Source organism: Ostrea edulis, chromosome 6 (genome assembly GCF_947568905.1).
Source record: "Ostrea edulis chromosome 6, xbOstEdul1.1, whole genome shotgun sequence".
NCBI lineage: Eukaryota > Metazoa > Mollusca > Bivalvia > Ostreida > Ostreidae > Ostrea > Ostrea edulis.
This window is the reverse complement of record NC_079169.1, coordinates 69808333-69833371: the sequence shown is the minus strand read 5'-3', so window position 1 is coordinate 69833371 and position 25039 is coordinate 69808333. Positions and strand designations below refer to the sequence as shown.

The 25039-nt window shown below is 34.7% G+C and overlaps 2 protein-coding genes across 11 annotated transcripts in view; one reads left to right on the top strand and one right to left on the bottom strand.

The window, feature by feature from the left end:
- The first annotated feature begins 6182 nt into the window (after window positions 1–6182).
- Window positions 6183–8108, top strand: LOC125647337 (alpha-1,6-mannosyl-glycoprotein 4-beta-N-acetylglucosaminyltransferase-like). Its single transcript, XM_048874018.2, has 2 exons — window positions 6183–6294; window positions 7177–8108. The coding sequence occupies exons 1-2, from the start codon at window positions 6183–6185 to the stop codon at window positions 7878–7880; spliced, it is 816 nt and encodes a 271-aa protein (XP_048729975.2). The 3' UTR covers window positions 7881–8108.
- A 7923-nt stretch (window positions 8109–16031) lies between these two features.
- LOC125645955 (1-phosphatidylinositol 4,5-bisphosphate phosphodiesterase eta-2-like) overlaps window positions 16032–25039 on the bottom strand; it is a 38118-nt gene continuing 29110 nt past the window's right edge. For all 10 annotated transcript variants that reach the window (XM_056140648.1, XM_056140650.1, XM_056140646.1 and 7 more), the window contains 8 exons: window positions 24677–24878; window positions 21246–21419; window positions 20644–20751; window positions 20055–20104; window positions 19832–19967; window positions 18218–18364; window positions 17665–17759; window positions 16032–16546 (listed from right to left, as the gene is read on the bottom strand). In XM_056140648.1, coding sequence (XP_055996623.1) covers window positions 17671–17759; window positions 18218–18364; window positions 19832–19967; window positions 20055–20104; window positions 20644–20751; window positions 21246–21419; window positions 24677–24878 — 906 coding nt within the window. In that variant the 3' untranslated portion in view covers window positions 16032–16546; window positions 17665–17670. The remainder of the gene's footprint in view (window positions 16547–17664; window positions 17760–18217; window positions 18365–19831; window positions 19968–20054; window positions 20105–20643; window positions 20752–21245; window positions 21420–24676; window positions 24879–25039) is intronic.

Below are 25039 nucleotides of genomic sequence, written 5' to 3'. Positions count from 1 at the left end.
TGATCACTGTTCGTTATCTTCACCTTTACAGGAGTTATGAGATTGATCACTGTTCGTTATCTTCATCTTTATAGGAGTTATGAGATCGATCACCGTTCGTTATCTTCACCTTTATAGGAGTTATGAGATGATCACCGTTCGTTATCTTCACCTTTATAGGAGTTATGAGATCGATCACTGTTCGTTATCTTCACTTTTATAGGAGTCATGAGATCGATCACTGTTCGTTATCTTCACCTTTCATGGTAAAATGAATAGCCATTGAATGTGACAGGGCTTAAACGTAAAAAAAAAAATTCACATTTTGTATTATCAATTCAAACAAAGTCGGACTAATGATATGCACAATTCCTCAAAAGGAAGTAGTTCACAGGATTTTTAATTATATAGTATACTGTATATTGAAAAGTACGTGCGTTGATTACCAGAAGTCTGTAGATATATTTTGCAGTAGAAGGTATGGGTTGGTTTTTAGCATAATAGGCATATGATATTGGAATAATGTCTGAATTCCAAATGTCACAGAATATTGCACTTTCAAGAAATAAACATTTAGTCATATCTGGACAAAACCTCAAACTAATAGCAAACGAAATGAAATATTTATTATTCATGCAAGAAACCACATACAAAGAACATATTAAAAATCGACTTTTGTTTCTCAATGGAAATTTTGAGGTAAAATGTTTTTTTCCATTGAAATCGTTAAAAACTGGAAATTTGATAAATAGTATATTTCATGTACATGTAACATGTAAAAATCAGTTTCATATTTTGAATTTCAACCTTTAGATGTTCGATTAAAATTTTTGACAGTAGAAGATGTTTTCCACCTAGGGGGAAAGGCTGTATTTTTCCGGGGGGGGGGGCTACTATGGGGAATTGCTATTATACAATAACGTCTCAATATGAGTGAAAATTCTCGACGGAACATAAAAACAATCAATAAATCAATCAATCTGATCCCGTCAGTACAACAGCGGATTTAGACAGTGAGAGGTGTAATGTTGAATGTGGTACAACAGCGGATTTAGACAGTGAGAGGTGTAATGTTGAATGGGTTTCAAGAGGTTGGCGACCCCACCGTCAGTACACAGGACATACTGGTGCTGATTGTCATACCCAGATACGTCCAATTTCAGCGTTCAATGTTCTATGATTATGACTACGGATTACTCTGTTTACCTGATCAAGACACTGCGGGTGTGACCGGTCGACAGGGGATGCTTACTCCTCCTAGGTACCTGATCCCACCTCTGGTGTGTCCAGGGGTCCGTGTTTGCCCATCTCTCTGTTTTGTATTACTTATAGGAGTTATTAGATTGGTCACTGTTCGTTATCTTCACATTACAACTGTAAGTAAGAAAGAGTAAAACCAGGCACAATGACTGATGTGGCGGACAATTAATAAAAATAATGCGACTAATTCCAAGATGTCCAAGTGATGAAAATGATCCACCATTAAGGAACATCCATGATTTTATATATTGTGATTCACAGTTAGGTTAAGAAACATTGGAAAGGCTGCTATGCATTAAATAAATAATTATATAACTTCCTGTTTGTGAGTACTTCTGCTCGTGATTTTAGTGGCATGGTCAAACACTGAGTGTCCATATACTTGATAACGTCCGTTCAGCCTCGACTTAAACTTGTCAAAAGTCAATATATAAGTATAATGTCGTTTCTGTTAAGTGTTTATTGCAGATTCTTACAGCAGGATGGACGGCTTTTGAATGGGGCTTGGACGTCCAATAGAGAAAATTATGCACATGACGATTTAAATCCGAAAAGTCTAGGCTATTGCACTATGTCAGAGCCTTAATCACGGGCGTTAAAAATATATCCACCCCCACCCCCACCTCCAAAAAAGAAGAACCGTTTTATCCAAAACTATGTTTATTTTAAAAAGATTTAGCGGAATCTTTGGTTACTCTTATGAACGTATTTTAAAATTTTCCTAAATTGTTGTGGTCGTATAAGATTATTTATCTTTTTCCTTCAAAAGGAAACCAAATCGAATTTGAATCGATGCAGCACCAAGTCTTTTATGTGAATTGACACGGGAACACCTGTAGGAGACTGACAATATGTGTATGATATAGATCCGCAATGGGAGGAAATTGATAATGTATGTAGAGACGGATCTAGTTCAACACATGCATCGTGTTCACTGCAACGTCTTATCATCCAATAGGAACAAGTTTCTAACAACAAATGGATGATATGTGCAAAGAATGGCTCAAACATCTAGTCACTACCTTAAGGTAAGTGCATAGAGTCAGTTAATCTTTTAATCTTATATTCGTACATATGAATTGATTTTTACCCATTTCGTTTAAAAGTTAGATCCGCTCTGTTAATATGTAATATGAAATTTAATGATAAAATACTCACCACAATACCACTCTTTTACTGAATATTTATGTAAACTTATCATATTGTTTAAAACTTCTCACTAAGTGTCTAATTAAAAGCCATTCAATGAACGGAAAACCGCTTACTTTTCTGATGTTTCCGATACAATTGTGGCTGTATTGAGTTTTATTACATCACTTGTATCGGCGAGATCAGTATCATATTGTAAGTCTTTGTTTGTCCTACCTTCATGAAGTCACGTCACATTGAATTCACGTTCAACGTTTTCAACTTTTCAAAAACATGAACTTGTCTGAAACTACTGGAACATCAACTTTTCTGAAACAAATTTTTACCAAAATATAAACTTTATTAAAGCACAAACTTTACTGAAAATACTGAAACATACACTTTATTGAAACATGAACTTGCCTGAAAATACTGAAACATGAATTTTACAGAAACACTGAAACATAACTCCCTGAGGCCCGTTCAGAAAACCATGTCTCATTGTATCGAATGAAATTCTAAAATGCATTGTTTATGCAATATATATATAGAATTATAAACTAATTCTCTGTCACTTTTTATATATATTTTGATATTTTTTTTCTGGCCAACCCATTTTAATCTCTCTCTTTTTTATGTAGTTTTTAATTGATGTAAAAATTAAAAGAGTTGCTAGTTTGTGTGCTCCAGATCTCATGAATCGAGTGAGCTAAAATACTCAATTCACGTTGAGACGCACTCAATCAAGATACTGCAAATAAAGATTAACAGAAAACTATATTAAACATATGATTGTGAAGGATTTATGTGATCCGAGATTCTGCTAGCGACAGCTAGCTAGCTGTGTGTCTAAGTATCACGCTTTTTTTTTCCTTTTCTATTTTTCTTCTTTTTTTTTTTTCTTTTTTTTTTTTTTTTTTTTTTTTTTTTTTTGAGTTAAATTTGAAATTATTAAATTGTGGCATCGTTGTTTAGAATATCTTGCTTTACACACTTGCAAGTCGTATTTACAATATTTGATTCAGTTGCAAAAAATTTCTGGTATAACCGTACTTGTCTATGGTGTGAACTTGACAGACTTCGGTCATGTAAACCTACAACATACGAGTAGCATCTGAAAATTCGATATTCAGAATAAAATATCAAGAAGTTCTAATATATATACATGTAATGTTAAAATATGATACGTTTTTAATGGCTGGAAAACAGATATCAGAATACATTTTATGACCTTATAAAAACATATAATACGGCCATTCCGTGTAGCACGAGTTGTATGAGAGGGGTGATTTTTTTTTTTAATTACACGCCTGTCGGACCACAAGGGAGAACAACCAATTCGTTTTTCGTTCCTTCATTTTATCTTCCTTTTTTTCGAGGATACCAATTTCCGCGATTTACAAACCATTTTTAACACGGTTACCCATGTCCTAAATCATAATGTATCTGTTATGCGAGAAAATTCGTTTGGAGTGTTTCCGGTTATGAGTTATGAGACAATCGAGTCGTGAAAAATATTCAAATTTCAACCTCTTTCTGCTCTAGGAAAATCAGCTCGTGTCGTCTTGCCGCTTTAAATATTGGTAATTGGGGTTATTTCGTGTGCTTTAATCATTTCTACAGCTGACTACATTCCCCGATTGACATCAACGTTAGTTAAATTATTATAAACATGAAAAACTCAGATCTAATTACCTGTTGAAGCGGCGTGTTGTTCTCTTACAACTCATAACCGGAAACACCTCAAACGAATTTTCTTGCATAACCGATACATTATGATATAGGACATGGGTATCCGTGTTTAAACAAATGAAAACATTCTCTAGAAGAAAATGTAAGCCATTTCTTATTTTTACAGGAACATGCGGATGTCGCTGCGGAAGTGCTATTTTGCTATTTGCTGCCTTTTTATTTTTTACATCTTGATATCCATGCGGAGTGATTCTCGTTCTGGACAAAAGTCAGGTATGACTGAAATGCTTAAGATTCGCATCGCGGGTGAACTGCGTATGTATATTTTTTCCTGTGATCTTCAACATCTGATATAAACGGAAAGAAAACAAATATTGTTTAATGGTTACTGTATACTACGGAAGCCGATAGGTGCCAGGGTATAGAATAAACGCCAGTTAAATTATATGGCGGCCGCCAGATAATAAGTGGCGGCCGCCATTTAATAAGTGGCGGCCGCCAGATAATAAGTGGCGGCTGTCAGTTTAATTAAGTGGCGGCCGCCACATAAATTAAGTGGCGGCCGCCAGTTAAATAAATATTAATTCTATACCCCGGCACCTATCGGCTTCCGTATTATCCGGAGTATTCTGTTTGGAAAATTTTACATTTTGTATAATATCATAACCGCAAAATAGTGGGGGGAGGGGTTCAATTTGATATGCAGTAGTTGGTCGCTATCATAGGCTGAGAGTATAATAAAATCTATGTAATTCATAGCTTTTCAAAAGGTATTTCTTGTAAAATGTAGATCAGGCATACGATTGTGTGTATCCTAATAATCAAATAGAGAGACTGGGGTTTCTAAATACCTCTGTTCAATGTTTCAGACATATTGAAGCACAGTGTAGGAAACGGCACTCATGTAAGTTTTCTGTTAACTCTTTGAAAAAGACGATAATTCTTTAAAAGCTCATTTTTTAAAAGAAACTCATCCAATAAGTGGTTCATTTTACCAGAACAACATGGCTGCCATAAAGTAGTCATGTTGCGCATTATATTTGATGAAATAAAGTAAAACAGAAAGGAAAGCTCTACTGCCGTTCGAGCCCCGATCGAACCTTGGCCGCGTGAAACCTATGACATGGTTGCTCCTTCGCCAAACACTCGGTATTTAGAAGTGAAAATCATGGGTCTTTCGGATAGGACCTTAAAAACGAAAGTCCCGTGTCGCGGCAGGCGTTGGCACGATAAAGAACCCCCAGTGTTACCTAAGCATAGGTCTTAATTTGTGGTACTTCCCATACAGCTGGTGACGTCTCAATATGAGTGAAAAATTCTCGACGGGACGTAAAACAAATAAACAATCAGCCATTGCCAGTTGTCAACCCTTGCGATGTTTCATTCTTAGTCAACATGCTTTCCAATCGATAGATCTGTCAGCTTAATATGTGGCATGGACTATTGATTTTGTCTATTTAAAAAATTCAATTTCCAAACCCTGACGTGTTACATGAATGTTTGATGAAAGAGATGAGAGTTGGTGTAGAGGACAGAAGTCTCACAAGTACATGTACTTTGGTATTCGGTTTCGTGATGTGCTTTGTCTCGGTTATGATCGACTGATTGGCTGTATATTGTTTAACGTCCCTCTCGAGAAATTTTTCACTCATATGGAGACGTTGCCAGTGAAGGGCTGCAAAATTTAGGCCTATGTTCGGTGCTTATGGCCTTTGAACAGGTCTTTATCTTGCCACACCTGCTGCGACATGGGACCTCGAAGCACCGCCTCATTTAGTCGCCTCATTCGACAAGCAAGGGGTACAGAGGACCTATTCTAACCCGGATCCCCACGGGAGATGACTCGAATCGTGGGAAATTCGAACTTTTAAATGTCTAGTGATACAGTAAATCATTAAAATATGCAGGCATGAATAAAGATGTATCATATAACGTTTCATTAACCCTTGTAATTACACATCTCTATATATAGGAAAGAATTATGAAAATTCATTGCTATATTTAAAGGTAGTTTTCGTAAACTTCATAAAAATAAAATGAAAATAATTTTACAATGTTCCACAAAAGGGTTTAATATATCAACAACAAAAAATTCTGTGAATTGTTTACTGATATCGTTTTAGATGAAGCACGTTACATCTTCCCGAACTTTAAGAAAATCGCGCTTGGAGGAGGCGTATTTTAAAATTAATCGTAAAGAAGCATTGCTTTATGGGAAAATTCGTCGCACAGCTGGTGGGTATATATTGTGAAATTAAAGTAATCAAACCTTTCATCAAAACATGTACATGCTCTATTACTTCTGAATTAACAATTTCTAGTCATTTGCAAGCAAGGTTGAATGAAAACACCCAGTCTAGGTACCATCATAATGTGGACGATTGGTGAATATAATCACAGCTCCATTGAGGAATAATATCAATAACTCAACATTATCGAGCAGCACTTCACGTGATTTGTTGCATGTATTCAGTACGTATTTTATTTTATGGCAGACGAGATATTTTTCACCTGTTGTTGAAAAGGCCGTTCAATGTTCAGAGAAATTCATTTTGGCTCACCTGACTTGATCAGTATGAGTGAAAAATTCTCAGCGGGACGAAAAACAAACAACATGACCAGAGGGCTCACATGTCCATCCAGAGGGCTCACATGTCCATCCAGAGGGCTCACATGTCCATGTTTTCTCTATTTGTGCTAAAACTGTTTCCTTGACATCCTTGATATAATTACAATATTGATCACTACTATTAGTCCCCATTTAGAAATATAAACAAGGCTTCAAGCCGAGTCCTGTTGCGAATAGTAAACGTTCCATTTATGTAACTTTGCATGTGAATCATTAGTAATTTTAGTACTATTTGCAGTGAAACTTTCCATCTTAACCATTCGTAATGTTAGCACCATTTAAAGTGTAACTTTCCATCTTAACCATTCGCAATTTTAGCACCATTTACAGTAACTTTCCATCTGAACCATTCGTAATTTTAGCGTCATTTAAAGTGTAACTTTTCCTCTCAACCATTAGTAATTTTAGTATTATTTAAAGTGTAACTTTCCATCTTAAGCATTCGTAATTTTAGCATTATTTACAGTGTATCTTGTGAACTGTTTCAGGTTTCCTGACAATCGGAATCCCGTCCGTGAGGAGGAAGAATGTGACCTATTTAGAGGATACTCTTCAGTCCTTGATATCTCGAACACCACCGTCCAATCGCAGTCGAGTACTACTTGTCGTGTTCCTCACCGAAAGTAACCATACTTGGGTAGTCCATCGAGCAAAGGAGGTCTACCAAAGATTTCAAGAACACGTGGACTCTGGTTTTATACAGATTGTGCATCCGCCACATATCGCGTATCCAAACTTCCGGTCGCTGGAGCGTCGGTATAACGACGACAAGGATAGAGTGGCCTGGCGAAGCAAACAAAACTTGGATTTCTCCTATCTGATGACGTATTCGCTTCCTATGTCTCAGTATTACTTACAGCTAGAGGATGACGTAATGGCTACTGAAAATTATATTCACAAACTGGAAGATTTTATAAAACAAAACGAACAGGAAACATGGCTTTACCTTCGGATGTCAAAACTTGGGTTTATTGGACTTCTCTTTCGAAACTCTGATTTACCAAAAGTGTCTGAATTTTTACTTGTTTTATTTGATGAAAAACCTTGTGACCTTCTTATAAACGACTTACGTGTCATCAAAGGGCAAACAAAAGATTTCGTACTGTCCCCCTCTTTATTTCAACATATGGGACTTGTTTCGTCATTAAAAAATAAAGTTCAGCTACTCAAAGACAACACATTTCGCGACTAACTCTGAATCTAAACCTTCTGCTTGGCATCTAAAGTATGAGATAATTCTTTATTTGTGTCGCCATGGTTATTGGATTTCATAATATTTTTTTATTATCAGAAGTAAATGTTAATTGATTTTGTTCAACGCATGAAATTCCTTGTTTGAACGTAAAATGAAAATTACATACAAAGTTCTTGGTTGAGTTTTGTATTTTCTTACGTCGAATTGTTTCAGAGGATAAAAAGGTAGAAACATCAAATAGTTCCTGTTTTTACATCAATTCAATTTTTCCGATCCTGTGCAAAACGGAACCAGAAAGCACCTCTACGGTATACATGCTATCAAAACCGCCATATATACTTGTCATATTTACAAACCATTAATGAATATCAGTTTGTTTTCTACTAATTCGTTCTCTCTTCTGTGTTTTATTGATTATCTAAACTTTAAAGGATACATGATCGTTTCATCAAGCCAGAAATACTAATGATAGGTTGAAAGTCAAAATGTAAATATTTTTAATCTGTATGCTGTCTTAATTTGATATATGAAGAACGCTTCTTAGACACATCACAACAAAAGTACGTAGCATCTATCATTCTGTGTTTAGTAAATCAGAAGTGATAAAAGAATTAGATTGATTACATGAAGAATATGTTTTGGTTCCAGCTGACAAAACTTGTAACAGCATTATCTTTGTCTGAAAGGTTCATTCTTACATATACAACTGTATTTTAAACGAATTGGCATTAATTCCACATTTGGTAATTGTACTTGTACTCCAACTACCCTTTAAAAAATTAATTTTTTTTAAATCGTGCTTCAGTTTTAGACACATTTGATACCCAGTCAATGGGATAGATGAATCTGAATTACCGTACCTATACTGGATTCCTAAACTCCATATAAACCCTTGCAAAGAAAGACACATATCTTAATCAAGTAAATGTTCTACCAAGCGGGATGACTTCAGCTTCTCCATCGTCAACTTCCCATATATATGTAGTAATATTCCATTATCACCTGCATATGGTGTTTATATCTCTCAACTGAAGTGTTCATTCTGTGTATGATCAGTTTTTAAATCGAGGCAGGCTACTAACAAACAAGTTGATTTTACAGGGGTTCCAACAGTCTCGTTTAAAGTCAGCATTTCGCAAATTCTATGGTCGTTATGATGATGTAGTTCGTCAATACAACCTATCATTGGGTCAAATGCTGTCTGACGTGTTTCATACCAATTTTTAGGCTGTCATTGGCACACTGATTTTGACTACGGATTACTCCGTTTACCTAATTAAGATACAGGGCTCATGACGAGTGTGACCGGTCGACAGGGGATGCTTACTGCTCCTAGACACCTGATCCCACCTCTGGTATATCCAGGGGTCCGTGTATGCCCAACTATCTATTTTGTATTGCTTATAGGAGTTATCAGATTGATCACTGTTCGTTATCTTCTTTGAAATTGACTACACTGAACGGAGTTCAGTGAGTTCTGTTGATTAAACAAATATGCATTCCATCGAATTTAATCCCCGAAAAAAGATTTCAATTACCTTTCAAAACATTTTTGATAATATTAACTAATATAATGGGTCATTTTTGCACGTATATTTAAACAAGAATTTTACATCTGTTTTGTTCCCCCCCCCCCCCCCCCCCTCTGTTATATCATCAATGTCTATCTAATTCATTTACGGAAGTGAAACAGTTAACATTATTACATTTGTAGTGAAATCAACTTTGATGCTAACAACATATAGCACTATTTACAATTCATTAACATTTCTGTTCTGGTTAACTACATTAAAATGAGCACAATAGATATGTACAAATATCCGGTAACAGTAAATGTACTTATGTATCACTATAAGTCAAGGCCCATTAAATGACAACTGTACATACATGTATATATATAAGTCAAGGCCAATTAAATGACAACAGTACATACAGATATAAGTCACAGCTTATTACTGGACAACAGTACATACAGATATAAGTCAAGACTCATTACTGGACAACAGTATATACAGATACAACAGTATAAACAGATTTAAATCACAGCTCATTACTGAACAACAGTATAAACAGATTTAAATCACAGCTCATTACTGTACAACAGTACATACAGAAATAAGTCACAGCTCATTACTGGACAACAGTATATACAGATATAAGTCATGACTCATTACTGAACAACAGTATAAACAGATATAAGTCACAGCTCATTACTGAACAACAGTATATACAGATATAAGTCACAGCTCATTACTGAACAACAGTATAAACAGATATAAGTCACAACTCATTACTGAACAACAGTATATACAGATATAAGTCATGACTCATTACTGAACAACAGTATAAACAGATATAAGTCACAGCTCATTACTGAACAACAGTATATACAGATATAAGTCACAGCTCATTACTGAACAACAGTATAAACAGATATAAGTCACAACTCATTACTGAACAACAGTATAAACAGATATAAGTCAAGACTCATTACTGGACAACAGTATAAACAGATATAAGTCAAGACTCATTACTGGACAACAGTACATACAGATATAAGTCACAGCTCATTACTAGACAACAGTACATACAGATTTAAGTCACAGCTCATTACTGGACAACAGTATATACAGATTTAAGTCACAGCTCATTACTGGACAACAGTACATACAGATTTAAGTCACAGCTCATTACTGGACAACAGTACATACAGAAATAAGTCACAGCTCATTACTGGACAACAGTACATACAGATATAAGTCACAGCTCATTACTGGACAACAGTATAAACAGATATAAGTCAAGACTCATTACTGAACAACAGTATAAACAGATATAAGTCACAGATCATTACTGAACAACAGTACATGTATATACAGATATAAGTCAAGACTTTACGACCTTTGTGCAAGGAGGAGTCTTTCTCATGCCAGACCTGCTGCGACACGAGGCCTCGATTTTTGTAGTCTCATCAGAAGGACCAGCTCCATTCAGATGCCTCTTACGATAAGCAAGGGATACTCAGGACCTACTCTAACCTGGATCTTCATGGGACCATATGCCAACTGCACATTGTAAGTACATGGACATATATTAGTCAAGGTCCATGACATGACAACTGACAATGAACATACATAAGGGCGCAGTTTGCCAGAGGAAATACCTTTTTTTATCTTCTCCATTACTCCTGAGCAAGAATTGAAAACCCATTTACTCCGCGTTAATTTACAATGTACCGTTATTTGAGATGATTTTAAAAGTTTGTAAAAAATTTCTGATTTCGTGTCAGAAAAACCAGTTCGGGTCTACAAGAATAAGGACCCTTTAAGGGAACATCGCATGTTTCCAAAGTTTTAAATTTCTTTCAGCAAAATAAATTCTCTTCATGCCTAAAACTACTTCCCGTAATTAAATGTGTTTTAAATGAAATATCTTGTGAAGTCATTCCATTCATTATCTAGAACTTTCCATTTTTTCCAATTTTTTTCAATAATTGTAGAGAATAAACTGTTGCGTATTTTGCCATAAGGGACTGCCAATTTCTCTTCTGGGTAGACAAATGACCATCTAAAGTGCAACACCACCACGCCCATTTAATTTTTTCATATTTGTCTTTGCATAGTGCAAGAATCTCCTCACTGTATGAGACTCGGGCGAGCATTGTGGATCAATGGTCTCTTCTTGGGTTTTTGTTTTCCGTTACATGTAAGTTGTTGATGTTATCAATTTCTTATTTCTAGTTTTTATTCTTCCTTTGCCTCGGTGATTGTGTATTCCCGCCACAGCTGCTAACCTATCTGCAGGGATCTGTGATTTTAACTTTATCCAGACAGAACTGTCGCTTGTGAACAGTTTGATGACACCATGATGTTTATGTTGCACAGTATGTTTAATGTAAAATAGCAGATGTCGGTTTTGCAGACATTTATCTTTATAACTACAATAGTGCATAAAATGGTATTGACGAGAATTTGAGAACAAGACTAAATTTGTTTTGAGGCTATTTTTACTATGGAGTCGTATGTTGCAGTACCTTGATTAACCGACATTTCCGAATTTTAAGTCCCAATCACAGTTCATTTTGCTCTAGCTGCAGCTCTCTGAGAATACACTGCGACGGGTCTGTCCCAATATTTTCTCAGAGAGCTACAGTTGTGCTGCTAATTTTGCACGTGATGCTTTATTCTGGAACACTGTCATCATATATAACTTGTCATTTATCTCGATTTCAGTCAAATGAAGCCATCCGGGATCATTATCTGTGTTTCACATTGTCATTGTATAAAGTCAAACTTTTGAAATTCAAAGAAGTATAGAACAAGTGTGTGTGTGTGTGTGTGTGTGTGTGTGTGTGTGTGTGTGTGTGTGTGTGTGTGTGTGTGTATTATTATACTTCTGCAAATTTGGTAAAAGATTATATAGGAATCATGACCATGTCCGTATGTCTGTCCGTCCGTCTCAAAATTCATACAGGTCATATCTTTGTATTTGGATCATTAGATTAAGCAGGCTACTGACAAACAAGTTGATGGTGCAGGAGTTTCAACATTCTCGTTTAAAGTCAGCATCGCAAATTCTATGGTCGTTAGGCCTATAACGATCTAGTTTGCCAATACAACCTATCATTGGGTAAAATACTGTCTGACGTGTTTCATACCGATTGTAAGGCCGTTCTTTATGGAGCGCCAAATTAACATAAACTCAAATAATTGAAGATATTTTCAATTATTTGAAGATATTATCAATTCAATTATTGCTCTCTTTAATTGAATTAATGTGTGCATTAAATCAATTATTGCTCTCATCAAATGAATTAATGCGCGCTTCAATTCAATTATTGCTCTCATCAATTGAATTAATGCGCGCATTAATTCAATTAATGAGAGCCATAATAGATTTGATGCGCGCATTAATTCAATTATGCTCTCTTCAATTCATTTGATGAGAGCATCAATTTAGTAGAAATATTGCGAGCAATAATTAATTTAGAGCTCGGTATAAATAATTTGATGATCTCTTTAATTCAATTGAAGATATCTTTAAATCATTTACAATGCTTTTGTATAAGGAATTAGTGCGCGCATCAATTCTTTTAAAGAGAGCAACAATTCAATTAAAGATAGCATTAATTCAATTGTAGATATGTTGAATTGAAGATATCTTTAATTATATAGTTGCTCTCTCTAAAAGAATTATTGCTTTCTTCAAATGAATTAAAGATATCATTAAATCAATTGTTGCTCTCATCAAATGAATTAATGCGCGCATCAATTTAATTATTGCTCTCATCAATTGATTTAATGCGCGCATTATATCAATTATTGCTCTCTTCAATTGAATTGTAGCGCGCATCAATTCAATTGTTGATATCATTAATTCATTTGAAGAGATCATTAATTCAATTAAAGCGCGCATCAATTCAGCTGAAGAATTAATGATATCATCAATTCAATTAATGCGCGCAATAATTCAGAATTGAAGATATCATTAATTATTTGAAGAGATCTTTAATTCAATTGTTGCGCGCATCAAATGAATTGATGAGATCTTCAAATAATTGAAGATATCTTCAATTATTTGAGTTTATGTTAATTTGGCGCTCCATAGTTCTTGGCACACTGATTTTGACAACGAATAATTCCGTCTACCTGATCAAGATAAAGGGCTCACGGCGGGTGTAACCGGTCGACAGGGGATGCTTACTCCTCCTAAACACCCGATCCCACCTCTGGTATATCCAGGGGTCCGTGTTTGCCCAACTCTCTATTTTGTATTGCATGTAGGAGTTACGAGATTGATCACTGTTCGTTATCTTCACCTTTCATTGATTGATTAATTCTATTTTATTCAACTTTTCACTCATATGGAGACGTCACCATTGCCGGTGAAGGGCTGCAAAATTTGGGCCTATGCTCGGTGCTTATAACCTTTGAACAGGGAGGGATCTTGTGCCTCGGTTTTTGCGGTCTTATCCAAGGGACCGCCTCATTTAGTCGCCTCTTACGACAAGCAAGGAATACCGAGGACCTATTCTAGCCCGGATCCCCACGGGACTAGGTCATTAGAAGCTCGTTTAGCACTAAAGTTGTGAATAGTCAGATGGTCTGCCTAGATCATAAACCGAGGTCAGTTGCCATTGTCACTGGTAAAAAAAAATTGAAATTTTGTCCGGCCAAACCTTTAATACGAAAAGACATTAGAAGCTATATTTAGCACAAAGGATAATTGGTTATGGTTATATGGTTAGTTAAGCCCTGAACAAAGATTCAGATTTTTTTTTCGGGCCATGACTTTGCAGTGGCAAGGTACTTAGCACAAAGGTAGTTTATGGCGTGATAATTTGCCATGACCATATAACAAGACCATTTAGTCAAAGTCGATAATAATTGTTGTCTGGTCCATAACTTTGCAATATAAAGGAAAGACATAGTTCATTCTTGCCACAAAGGCTGCTTAAAGACAAATATTGTGTATTCACCCACAACCAAGGTAATTTAGTCCATACCAAACAAGCAAAGTACGCCAAATTTTAATTAAACTCCATTGATTAGTTCTTTAAGGTCAGCCCCAGTTGTGTCGACTCCAATGTTATAGTATAAATTCCAATTTTATTCCTTTGAGTGTGTGATTTTATCAGCAAGTTCTGCCTACGGATGATTGAATCGACAGCAAATCAGTACAACTGAAATGACGTTCACCACATTAAAGGGGAGATAATTTTCACCAATTACTGCTTTACCTGATCATCTTGGGGTCATGCCTTTGTACAGGTGTGTGCTCATATTGAAGAAAACACGTGGGCCTAAAGTTGGGCTTGAATTAACAACACGATGTCAGAGAAGATGAACAGAATAACAACCAATCATATTTCTTGAACGTGCTATTACCATTATTGAACAGAATAACAACCAATCATATTTCTTGAACGTGCTATACCATTATTGAACAGAATAACAACCAATCATATTTCTTGAACGTGCTATACCATTATTGAACAGAATAACAACCAATCATATTTCTTGAACGTGCTATACCATTATTGAACAGAATAACAACCAATCATTTTTCTTGAACGTGCTATACCATTATTGAACAGAATAACAACCAATCATATTTCTTGAACGTGCTATACCATTATTGAACAGAATAACAACCAATCATTTTTCTTGAACGTGCTATACCATTATTGAACAGAATAACAACCAATCATTTTTCTTGAACGTGCTATACCATTATTGAACAGAATAACAACCAATCATATTTCTTGAACGTGCTATACCATTATTGAACAGAATAACAACCAATCATATTTCTTGAACGTGCTATACCATTATTGAACAGAATAACAACCAATCATATTTCTTGAACGTGCTATACCATTATTGAACAGAATAACAACCAATCATATTTCTTGAACGTGCTATACCATTATTGAACAGAATAACAACCAATCATATTTCTTGAACGTGCTATACCATTATTGAACAGAATAACAACCAATCATTTTTCTTGAACGTGCTATACCATTGTCATTTTAAAACTTGTTGGGATTTTGGTTTTTATGCAAATATTTCTAATGTGTTACTTTTTGTGGAGTATACAAGCAGAATAAAGCAGTTCCTTCTCTAGATTGTATGTATTCTAGTTAGCATGTTGGTCTCTTTGTATTCATTTCAGTGTTGAAGCTGCAGACAGTTGTCGGAGATCTTGGCCAGAAATTCTTATTTATGTGAAACTTTTACGTAAAAAGCTCCATGAATCCGTCATCAATGCATGGCTTCCGTTTTCGGAGGTGCAAGTAAATTTCAAACTTAATACCTTGCAGTTCTTCATATCGGATGCATGTCATGTAATCAGCACAAATGAACGATTTGCACCGACTGTCTCTCTAATTGTATTACATACATGTAAAAAAGGGGTTACTGCTGACATTCTGGTTTTAGACATGTGTAGTTGAATGTCATTTATACAGTGACAAAGAAAGAAGATAGATGAAGGTGAAAGATTAAATTGCTGGAATAGATTGGAACAGTGGTTTTTTAATTATACATTTTTAATTACATTTCCCTTCCTATTTATACACATAATCGCAAACAGACTTCCTGGCTTCAGAGCAAGCTGTGCTCCTCACAACTATCACACAAAACGCACTGAGAAAATGTTTATGCTCTGACAGAAATAACAATTCAGATTGTAAAATTACAGAGAATAACAAGTATATAATACATATCACTAGAAATACCGGATTTAACAGACTGACTCACATATTTTGTTAAAAATTTCAAAGTTTACAATCAATATTGATTCCTTAAAACATTTTTAAAACTGTAATCAAATACATTGTTCATAAATCATATTCTCATTCATGAATCTACAAGAAGCGCATTATTACGAATAAAAATACAATGCATACACCTAGAGCTCCAATCCCCTCCGTAACAATTTGGCTTTTCTTGCACATAAATCTATTGCTCCGATTATAAACATCACTAAGGAAGCTTTACTTAACAGCATTGTACATTGGTCCCAAACAAAATGTATGATGAGTTTGCAGCAGTTATGTCCCTTGAGTTTATGGCGTGGTCTTGTTATATTGCAGATCAGACAAACTGTTGTCTGGAAATATGTTGGACAATTTCAGTCTTCATAATGAAGTTGAAAGGCTGTAAAAGAAAATATAATATACATCAATTAGTAACTGGAAATACAAAAAAAAAATTTGATTAAAACAAGGAGGCCCATGAACCTTAATGGTCACCTGAATACCACACAGTGTAAAGCATACATACAGAAATGTTGTGTACTAGGATTCTTCTAATTCTAGTCACAAGCAACCTTTGTATCAAGTATAAACAGCTACATGTACTAATATCAATATATCTAAAATGTTAACATGGTAGTTCAGACAAATACTTATTTTAGTTTAAACCATAATTATCTTATTTGTAAATATCGGTGGATAATACTAAATTCTCGACAAGCACACAAATTAAAATTAATGTCATGGAATGAAGAAAATTAAATTTATAGTACACAAGGATGCCCGCATATATTTTAGACACAACCAGACAAATTGTAAACATTTTGGTTATCAAGAAGATAAATAATGCACATTTTTCTACAAAATCCCGCTCAGGCCCAGAGGGTCTGTAAACAAAACTGAATCTTGTTACTTGTACAACAAGTTTGCATTTTTTAGAATTTAAGAATTTCAATATTAATGATATTCCTGTGTAAAACTTAAATACAGACCTATGCTGTGTTCCTGGGGGTTTACTGTGAACAAACTTGAGCCTACTTTACATTAGGATGCTTATATTCATGCCTATATGTATATTGATTTGACAATTTTTCTGTTGGTGTTCTTAAAAAGAAATTTTTAAAGAGTGTTGAAAGAATTTTTCTAAATATTGTTTTGTAAAACTTTGAAACCCATTGTGGCTCCTCATGACTCCTGTGATGGGCTCATTGTATACTTAAATCGTCATTATGTTCAGAAAATTTCGTACAAGTCTTCGTTTTCCTGGATCAGTGGTTCTTGAGATTTAGATTTTCCATAAATCCAATCCTGTATTCGCTATTTCTTTATTATCTCCCCTTGGATAAAAAGTCATGAGCCTTGATTTGAATTTTGAATTTCTTTTAACTAGGATAGTTCAGTGGTTCTGAGGAAGAAATTGTAAATATGGAAACCTTACGACAACATTGTCAAACTGATCAGAAAAGCTCACCTGAGCCTTTGGCTCAGTTGAGCTAAAACACATAAGATATCCTGCTATACCTCTTGTTAAGCCTCTTTAATTTCCACTTTCAGCAGTATCAGAGCCTGGGGTATCTTATCTCCTCGTTTGGTCAACAGGGAAAACTGGCGATAACCTGAAGTCATCGTGAAGTACTGATTTTAAAAGATACACAAACAAAAGAAGTTCTTTTCCAATCATATGTGAATACTATCCATAAAGCAATAATAAAGACTGTTCTGTACCGATACATTCTGCAAATAATTTTACAACCAGGACGTGTCTGTGAAAAAAAATCCCCATAAAGCTGTCATTCAAATGGATGAATCTCAATTATATGGGGGTATTTATCACTGACACCAGTCAAATTAGAATTAGATGTTAGATCTGCTCGCAAGACTCACATATTATATTGGAGTATTCATCACATATCTAACATCTAATTCTAATTAGATTGTCAATGTCTCACATAAGCAAAACTTATATTTAAACTGGCAAAAATAAATTTCACAATTTGGCATTTTTATTTGGGGGGGGGGGGGGGGTCTTAGATTTGGAAAAACTACTACTTGTATTGCAATCTTGTCTTCTTACCCTCTTGTATGGAAAGGAATGGGAGAGCAAAATATCCAATGAAATCATCAACATATCGGTCCTGATCATATACGACAAATCGAATGAGAGCCAAATCTGGTTGGTTGATGACAAGGGACACGTCTTCGTCCCAGCGTGGGTTAAAGCCTAAAATTTTAAAACCGTTTTATTATCAGAATACACGAGTATGTTTCAAAACACCTCTTGTGTGGTGCTTTAAAGGGAGTGATTCACGATTTTCCTCCAAATTTTCTTTTTCACTTTAAATGATCAAAATCTACAGTCTAATATGTTTAGAAGGTTTCACAAAAAAATTAAGGTTATTCATCATATGACAGCTAGAAGTTCATTATTATTTGATTTGAAAACAACGATTGAGGTGTGTTATTGTTTACGAAGTTTTCAAAATAAATAAATATATTGATCCAAGTTTATTATATAAATCACATCTCAAGTATACTTAGGTAAAATGTGTCATTTAAAAGTTAAACTTTGTGATTGTACAAATAAAAGTGCTTTAAATTACAAAATTCACATTTCACTGGTTTGTTTGCTTATATAAAAAGACTTGAGTCTTTGTTTACATAACACAGATTTAAGGCTAAAATATTGCTCCTATCCTTGTATTCAGACGGTCCAAATTTTGGTTGTCAACATTAAATAAGTTATATTTTGTAATTTAACATAAAAAATGAAAAAAATATTTCTTTCAAAAAACGTGAACCAGTCCCTTTAAGGAAGTAAAACAAGAGGTCCATGACCACAATTAATACTTGCCTGGCATTGTCCTTAGACTGATTATGAATATCAAAATTATATATAATGCTCCAATTTCCTAATGCAATATACTGTGGCATCATCAGATATATAGGGGGGGGGCTCAATTTTCATGGGTGGGACGTCCTTATCCCACAAATTTCAAACCATAATGAAATAAACAATTTAGATAATTTCTCAATGTACAGTGCTCCCTTAATATATTGCCCCCCCCCCCCCCCCCATTACAATGCCTTCCCCACTTATTGCCATTTCTCCTTGTGTTGCATGTAACACCCCCTTTATAATGCCAACCCTGTATATTGCCATATGCCACTAATTTTCACAAACTGATGGTCAAATTCTGCAGGTTGGGTTGTACCCTCATTAATAATGCCAATCACCTAACACCCTGGTCATTGGTAATCACACCTATACTTCCAGAGCAGTGTTGTGATGTGTGAGAGGCTGGACAAGGTATGCAGGTGGTCAGGTTAATTATAAATAATTGCTGAATTATGATTATCTGTTTGTTTATACAGAATGTAGCCCAAATAAATCAATGAAAGTTACCAAAATTCTCTTGACTGCTCAGTGAATTGTCAGAAATGGTAAATTTGTTGTATTGCCACCCCTGCTTTATTGCCCAAATTGGTCTTGAACATTATATAAACTATTACTAAAATGTGAAACATACTATCATATAATGTATGTGAAATTGATATAACTTGATTGCATTGTATGAACTATTACTAAAATGTGAAACATACAATGTATGTGAAATCATAATTTGTTAGATCTTAACTTATATATTGTGTATATTGGACAAGGGGAGGTAAGTCATGTGAAAGATTTTACCATTGTTATTTTTGACACTGGTCTTGCACTGCTGTGTGTCTTCCTTGGCTCCGTGAACCTCAATTTTGATAAATGGGTCAATTATTTCTCCCTTTTTAGAATCATTAGGTTTGGGAATCTGGTATCCACTGACAATCTACAAAACATCAAGATCATAGTTCTCCAAAGGACTACAAAACCACACTGAATGCATAATCTTTCTCTGGAAAATAGGGGCACTTACTGTAATGTTCAGCCTCTTTCTGCTTGTCGGTGGATGTGTTGATTTGTCATCTACAAGGGGAAATAACTGCATTGAAACCTGAATTCTGTTGTTGTGCTAAAAGAGTCTGAACATTCTGCGTTTGCAAAACATACACCAAAAACTGGATTGTAAACTTCATTATTTTATATACTATTAAATGATATATTTTTACTTGCTCATCACATTGTAAAACACCAAACATTTTAGGTCTGCTAATAAAACCATTTGAAAGCAAAATACAATGTTGAAAGATGTATATATCGATTTACAACTCTAACCTATTATTTTTAGAAAAGCAATGGAATGTGTGGAACAACGTATTTGAATAATGTCGATATTTTACAGTCTAGCGTTTTGGTATTATATATTTCAGTTGTGAGATATTAAGCAACTTTTAAGTACAAATTACAGCTACTTCTGAAATATGTGAGTGGATGTATAAGTGATAGTAAACTTGAATTCTGTATATAACACTGTATATAACTTTTGAAATCACATAATGGTGAACTTTTGATTTGTACAATGGACAATGCAAAATAAAAAAAAATCTGGATTGCTTATTCCATACCTGATAACAAGAACCCTGGTTTCAGTAAATATCCACACCCACCATTGTCCATGAATTTTCCCTGCAACAAATGCATGGGTTCACTGGCTGTCTGGTAGTTCAAGGCCACTGAAATAAAAACATAAATAAGTTAACTGCTGTTTCAAAGATACTCTTCCATGTGTGATAATACAACTGAAATTATTAAAAGTACATCAATTTTTTATTATGATTTTCATTACCCCATTTAAAACCATACACTGTGAGCTAATTATCTGACAATCTTTAGTTCATAGGATATAAATTACACATAATTTTTTTCTTCAAAAATTTATAAATATTGGATACATGTAAATATATTCTTCACAATTACCAAGTTCGAGTCTGAGAAAAAGATGCAATCACTTGAGACTTCAAGTATTCTTAACTTGATAGTTTGTGATCCACATAGCAGCTTATGTTCCACATCCACTGGGAGCTCACCAATATTATAGTTTGTAATCCACATAGCGACCTACATGTACATGTAAGATGTCCATACCAACTCAACAGCCTACATGTATGTTCCACACAAGTCCTTACCAACTCAACAGCCCACATGTATGTTCCACATAGAAACTTACCAACTTGACAGCCTGTGTTCCACATTGGTACAGGGTTGTAGTTACTGGAGTCTGTCCTACTGCCTGCTGGGTATGTCCGCACCAACATGTGGCGGTTTAGTTGAACAACACCATCCCGATCATTCTCAACCATCTTCAGGGCTTTGTTTTCTCCAAGAGAGACAAATATGCCATCTAAAATGTAGACAATATCATTTTAGCTCACCTGAGCTAAAGGCTAAATTAAGCTTTTAAAGATTTTATTCTACATGTATTTAAAGGGACTGATCCATTTTTTTTCACTTTTAATGATCAAAATTTACTGTCTAATGTGTTAAAGGACACATCTCGTGTTTTCAAAGTATACAGAATTATATGCATTTTGTCTTCCTTATGCTTATAGAAATTAATTGTAATAGTTCGTTCGCTAAAGTATTGCGATAATTAGCCACAATACGGACTTAAATCTAAGCCCCAATTTCAAAAAGCTTAGTTAATTAGATAGGTAGTCACGTGGTACAGTGACGTCATATGCGACCTTCGTCAATCAACTTGTTGTAAAAGTAGTGTTAGATATTTTTAAAAACTTGGGTTTTAGGGGCCTAATTTATTTACCATGGATAACATTTTTTTCGATGTTGACAAATTTCCCGAGTCTTATATCTTTTAGCCACCAGTGCATACAAATAGCGACCCAAATGAAGCGAGTATGAAATCTCCATAAATTTGCGAGTAAATAATGTTTGTAAACATGGGATCACTGTCTAAACACAATTTGGTAATGCCATTTCTGTAAACAACTGTAATTAGCGTTGTTGCTTTTCTAAAATAAACAGCTAGTGCAATTATTATTAAATTTATTTTTGGAGTAGTTAGATAGGCCTAAATTATGATACGATTATGTATCATTGACAACTAGGCCTACTGTCGCGGGTGCATTTCGAAAAGAAAAAAAATAATAATGATCAAACTTATTGTGAAAATCATAGTACTTTTAAATTATTTTATTAAAGCAATTTTATTAGGCCTAATCATTATTTTTTGTTATCAACACGTTGTTACTTAGGAAGTGGGAGCGCGGCGTGCTGTTGTTGTAAACACGTAAGCGTTCCTTAAAAAAAAATGAAAGCATTATAATTCAATTCAAAGTCGGGAAATATTATATTTTATTATTTATAATTGAAAGTTCAATTATCTTTTATCTTTAAATTTCGTTTTTAAAACTACCAGTTGGTAGACACTACTAGCAAAGTTCTACAAGGTGAAGGTCAGTTGGTGCGAGTGTGTATTGAATTCGAGAGCAGAACGGAAAGCATATGCCGTAGGCCTATATGTAACAGTGCGTACCTTCGATAGAACCATTTTCTCGCAGTTTATCTATGTCTTTGTCCAAGTGCTTGTTCGAAAAAGTACAGGGACAAATTCTACTGGGGGGTTTTATGGCAAAGTCATTGTGCCGACAAAAAATATTCACGTCTTGTCCCTCATACCTTCCTTCGAAAATTGAAAAAAACACAGTCCAAATCCTCTCTACTGACAGCAAGTACACCCTTAAACGGCACAAAACACCCCAATGCAGTGTTATTTACAAGCTGTTAATGTGATAATTGTTTGTTTGTCAATTAAATCTAATCTGTTTATGAAATGGCTATCAACTGTTTTCAAATCTTCTCGCTCGAGGTCGCATATGACGTCACAGATAATGGCGCGTAAAATATCGAAGAAAATATGCATATCGCAAGATTTGAATTTCATCGCTTTCAAACTCAAAAACTAGGCAAACTGTTTCATTTAAAACACATGTAAAGTAGTTTTAGGCATGAAATGAATTAATTTTGCTGAAAAAATTAAAAAGTTTAAAAACATGCGATGTGTCCTTTAAAAAGATTTCACAAAAAAATGAAGGTTATACGTTATTACAGAAGCTCATTTTAGAGAGTTTATTATTTGTTTTGTAAACAAAGATAGCAGTAAGTCGATGTTTACGAAGCTTTCAAAAGAAATGGATATCGATCTAAGTTTATTATATTTATCACATTTCAAATATTCTTTAGGTAAAGTGTGTCATCTAAAAGTTAAATTTGTGATTGTGCAAAATTAAGATGTTCAACATAAAAAATGAAAAATATTTTGTTCAAAATATGTGAATCAGCAGGCCCAAGGCGACTAAGGTGAGCATTGTGGCCAATGGGATATCCTTAGTACATTAAAAGAAATGTTGCACAATACAAGTTGATGATTTCATCCTAAATTAACATATTCTAGATTTTGAGGTTAATTTATTTTGTTGCTGTTTTCTGTTTATAATCAAGACTTGACCACAGGGTTTTGATATCTAAGCAAACCCGTGTATATAGTATAACAGTTTACAGTTATTGACTGGGTTCAAGGACAACAGCTGTTTTGTTTGACTCAAGAACGGGGTTGTTGCCCGAAGCCGTAGGCTGAGGGTAACAGATTCGTTCTCGGGTCAAACAAAACAGCTGTTGTCCGAGGACAGTCTATAACTGTTTTGTTATACACTTTCAATTTTAAGAATGTTTTACTAGATGCACATGGTTTGTTGACTTCAAACTTTTAACATGGCAGAGAAATTGTATACATTTATCAAGGCATCTACTACTTTAAAAGGCTAGTATGTAATATCCTAATTAATAATCAATAATTACATTTTTCGCATTTGTGTTCTGCGTTCCATCTAATCAATTCTGTATTTTCATCAGTCAAATCAGTGAACCTCGCCTTTACGTAAACAAAGCAGCAGACCAAGAACCACGTGACTTACATAGCCAATAGAAATAAAGCAGACTATTGCCCGAACCGTCAATAGACCACGAAAGTGAGAATTTGTTTAACAGTAAAAATATTACCTCTAAATCGTGTTAGTTTTATTATAAAAGAAATCTTTTTAGGTGTATAACAAAACCTCCTATCATACTGCATATATTCACAGGTTTGCTCAGATTGTCTCAAAACCCAGTGGTCCTAACAGCTTTGATACATCAATCCATTCCCACTCCCTAGAATCACTTAAAAATTGTGTATCCACTACAATGAGGATATCTACAATTCACTGTGAAAAGAGGTCATATGAAAATCCAGAAATGTCAGGTCAAGGTCAAATTATGTGGATTTAGTTGTCATGCTCATACCATGCTGCATCTGTGTATGAAGTCTGATGAATATATTTTCTATTAGTTCATTTAGAAATGAAATAGGTGCAATACTGGACAAACAGATGATGAAACGACCAAAGACAGAAATACATGTAACAACAAATGTTATATGCCTGGCCATTTTACATGATAGGAGACAAAAAGATAATGTGGATAAAAGTACTTATGAGTTAAGGGATTCTTAAGTTTCTTACTTATGAGTTAAGGGATTCTTAAGTTTCTTACTTATGAGTTAAGGGATTCTTAAGTTTCTTACTTGAGTTAAGGGATTCTTACTTGAGTTAAGGGATTCCTGTATTCCTCTGAATCCCACAGCTTTAAATCCCACACGTTCAGAAAAATCGGGAGACAGCTTGATCTTGTGGTCTGATTTCTTCTTTGGTGGCTGGACTGCTTCGTTGCTCACGTCAGCTGCCTCATCTTCATCGCTTACCTCCCCTTCTTCACCGCTGCTGTGGGTACGGGGCAGTCTCTTACCCTGGTGTCAATGGAAATCAAATAGTGAAACAAAACATGTACAAATCTATAATACTGCATAGCAAATGTGAAAAGGTTTGACTCATTACGGTATGTCTTTAATTTTCAGACAACTTAAGGAAAATCAAGATTTATGAGTAAAAGTAGATGGTGAAACAATTT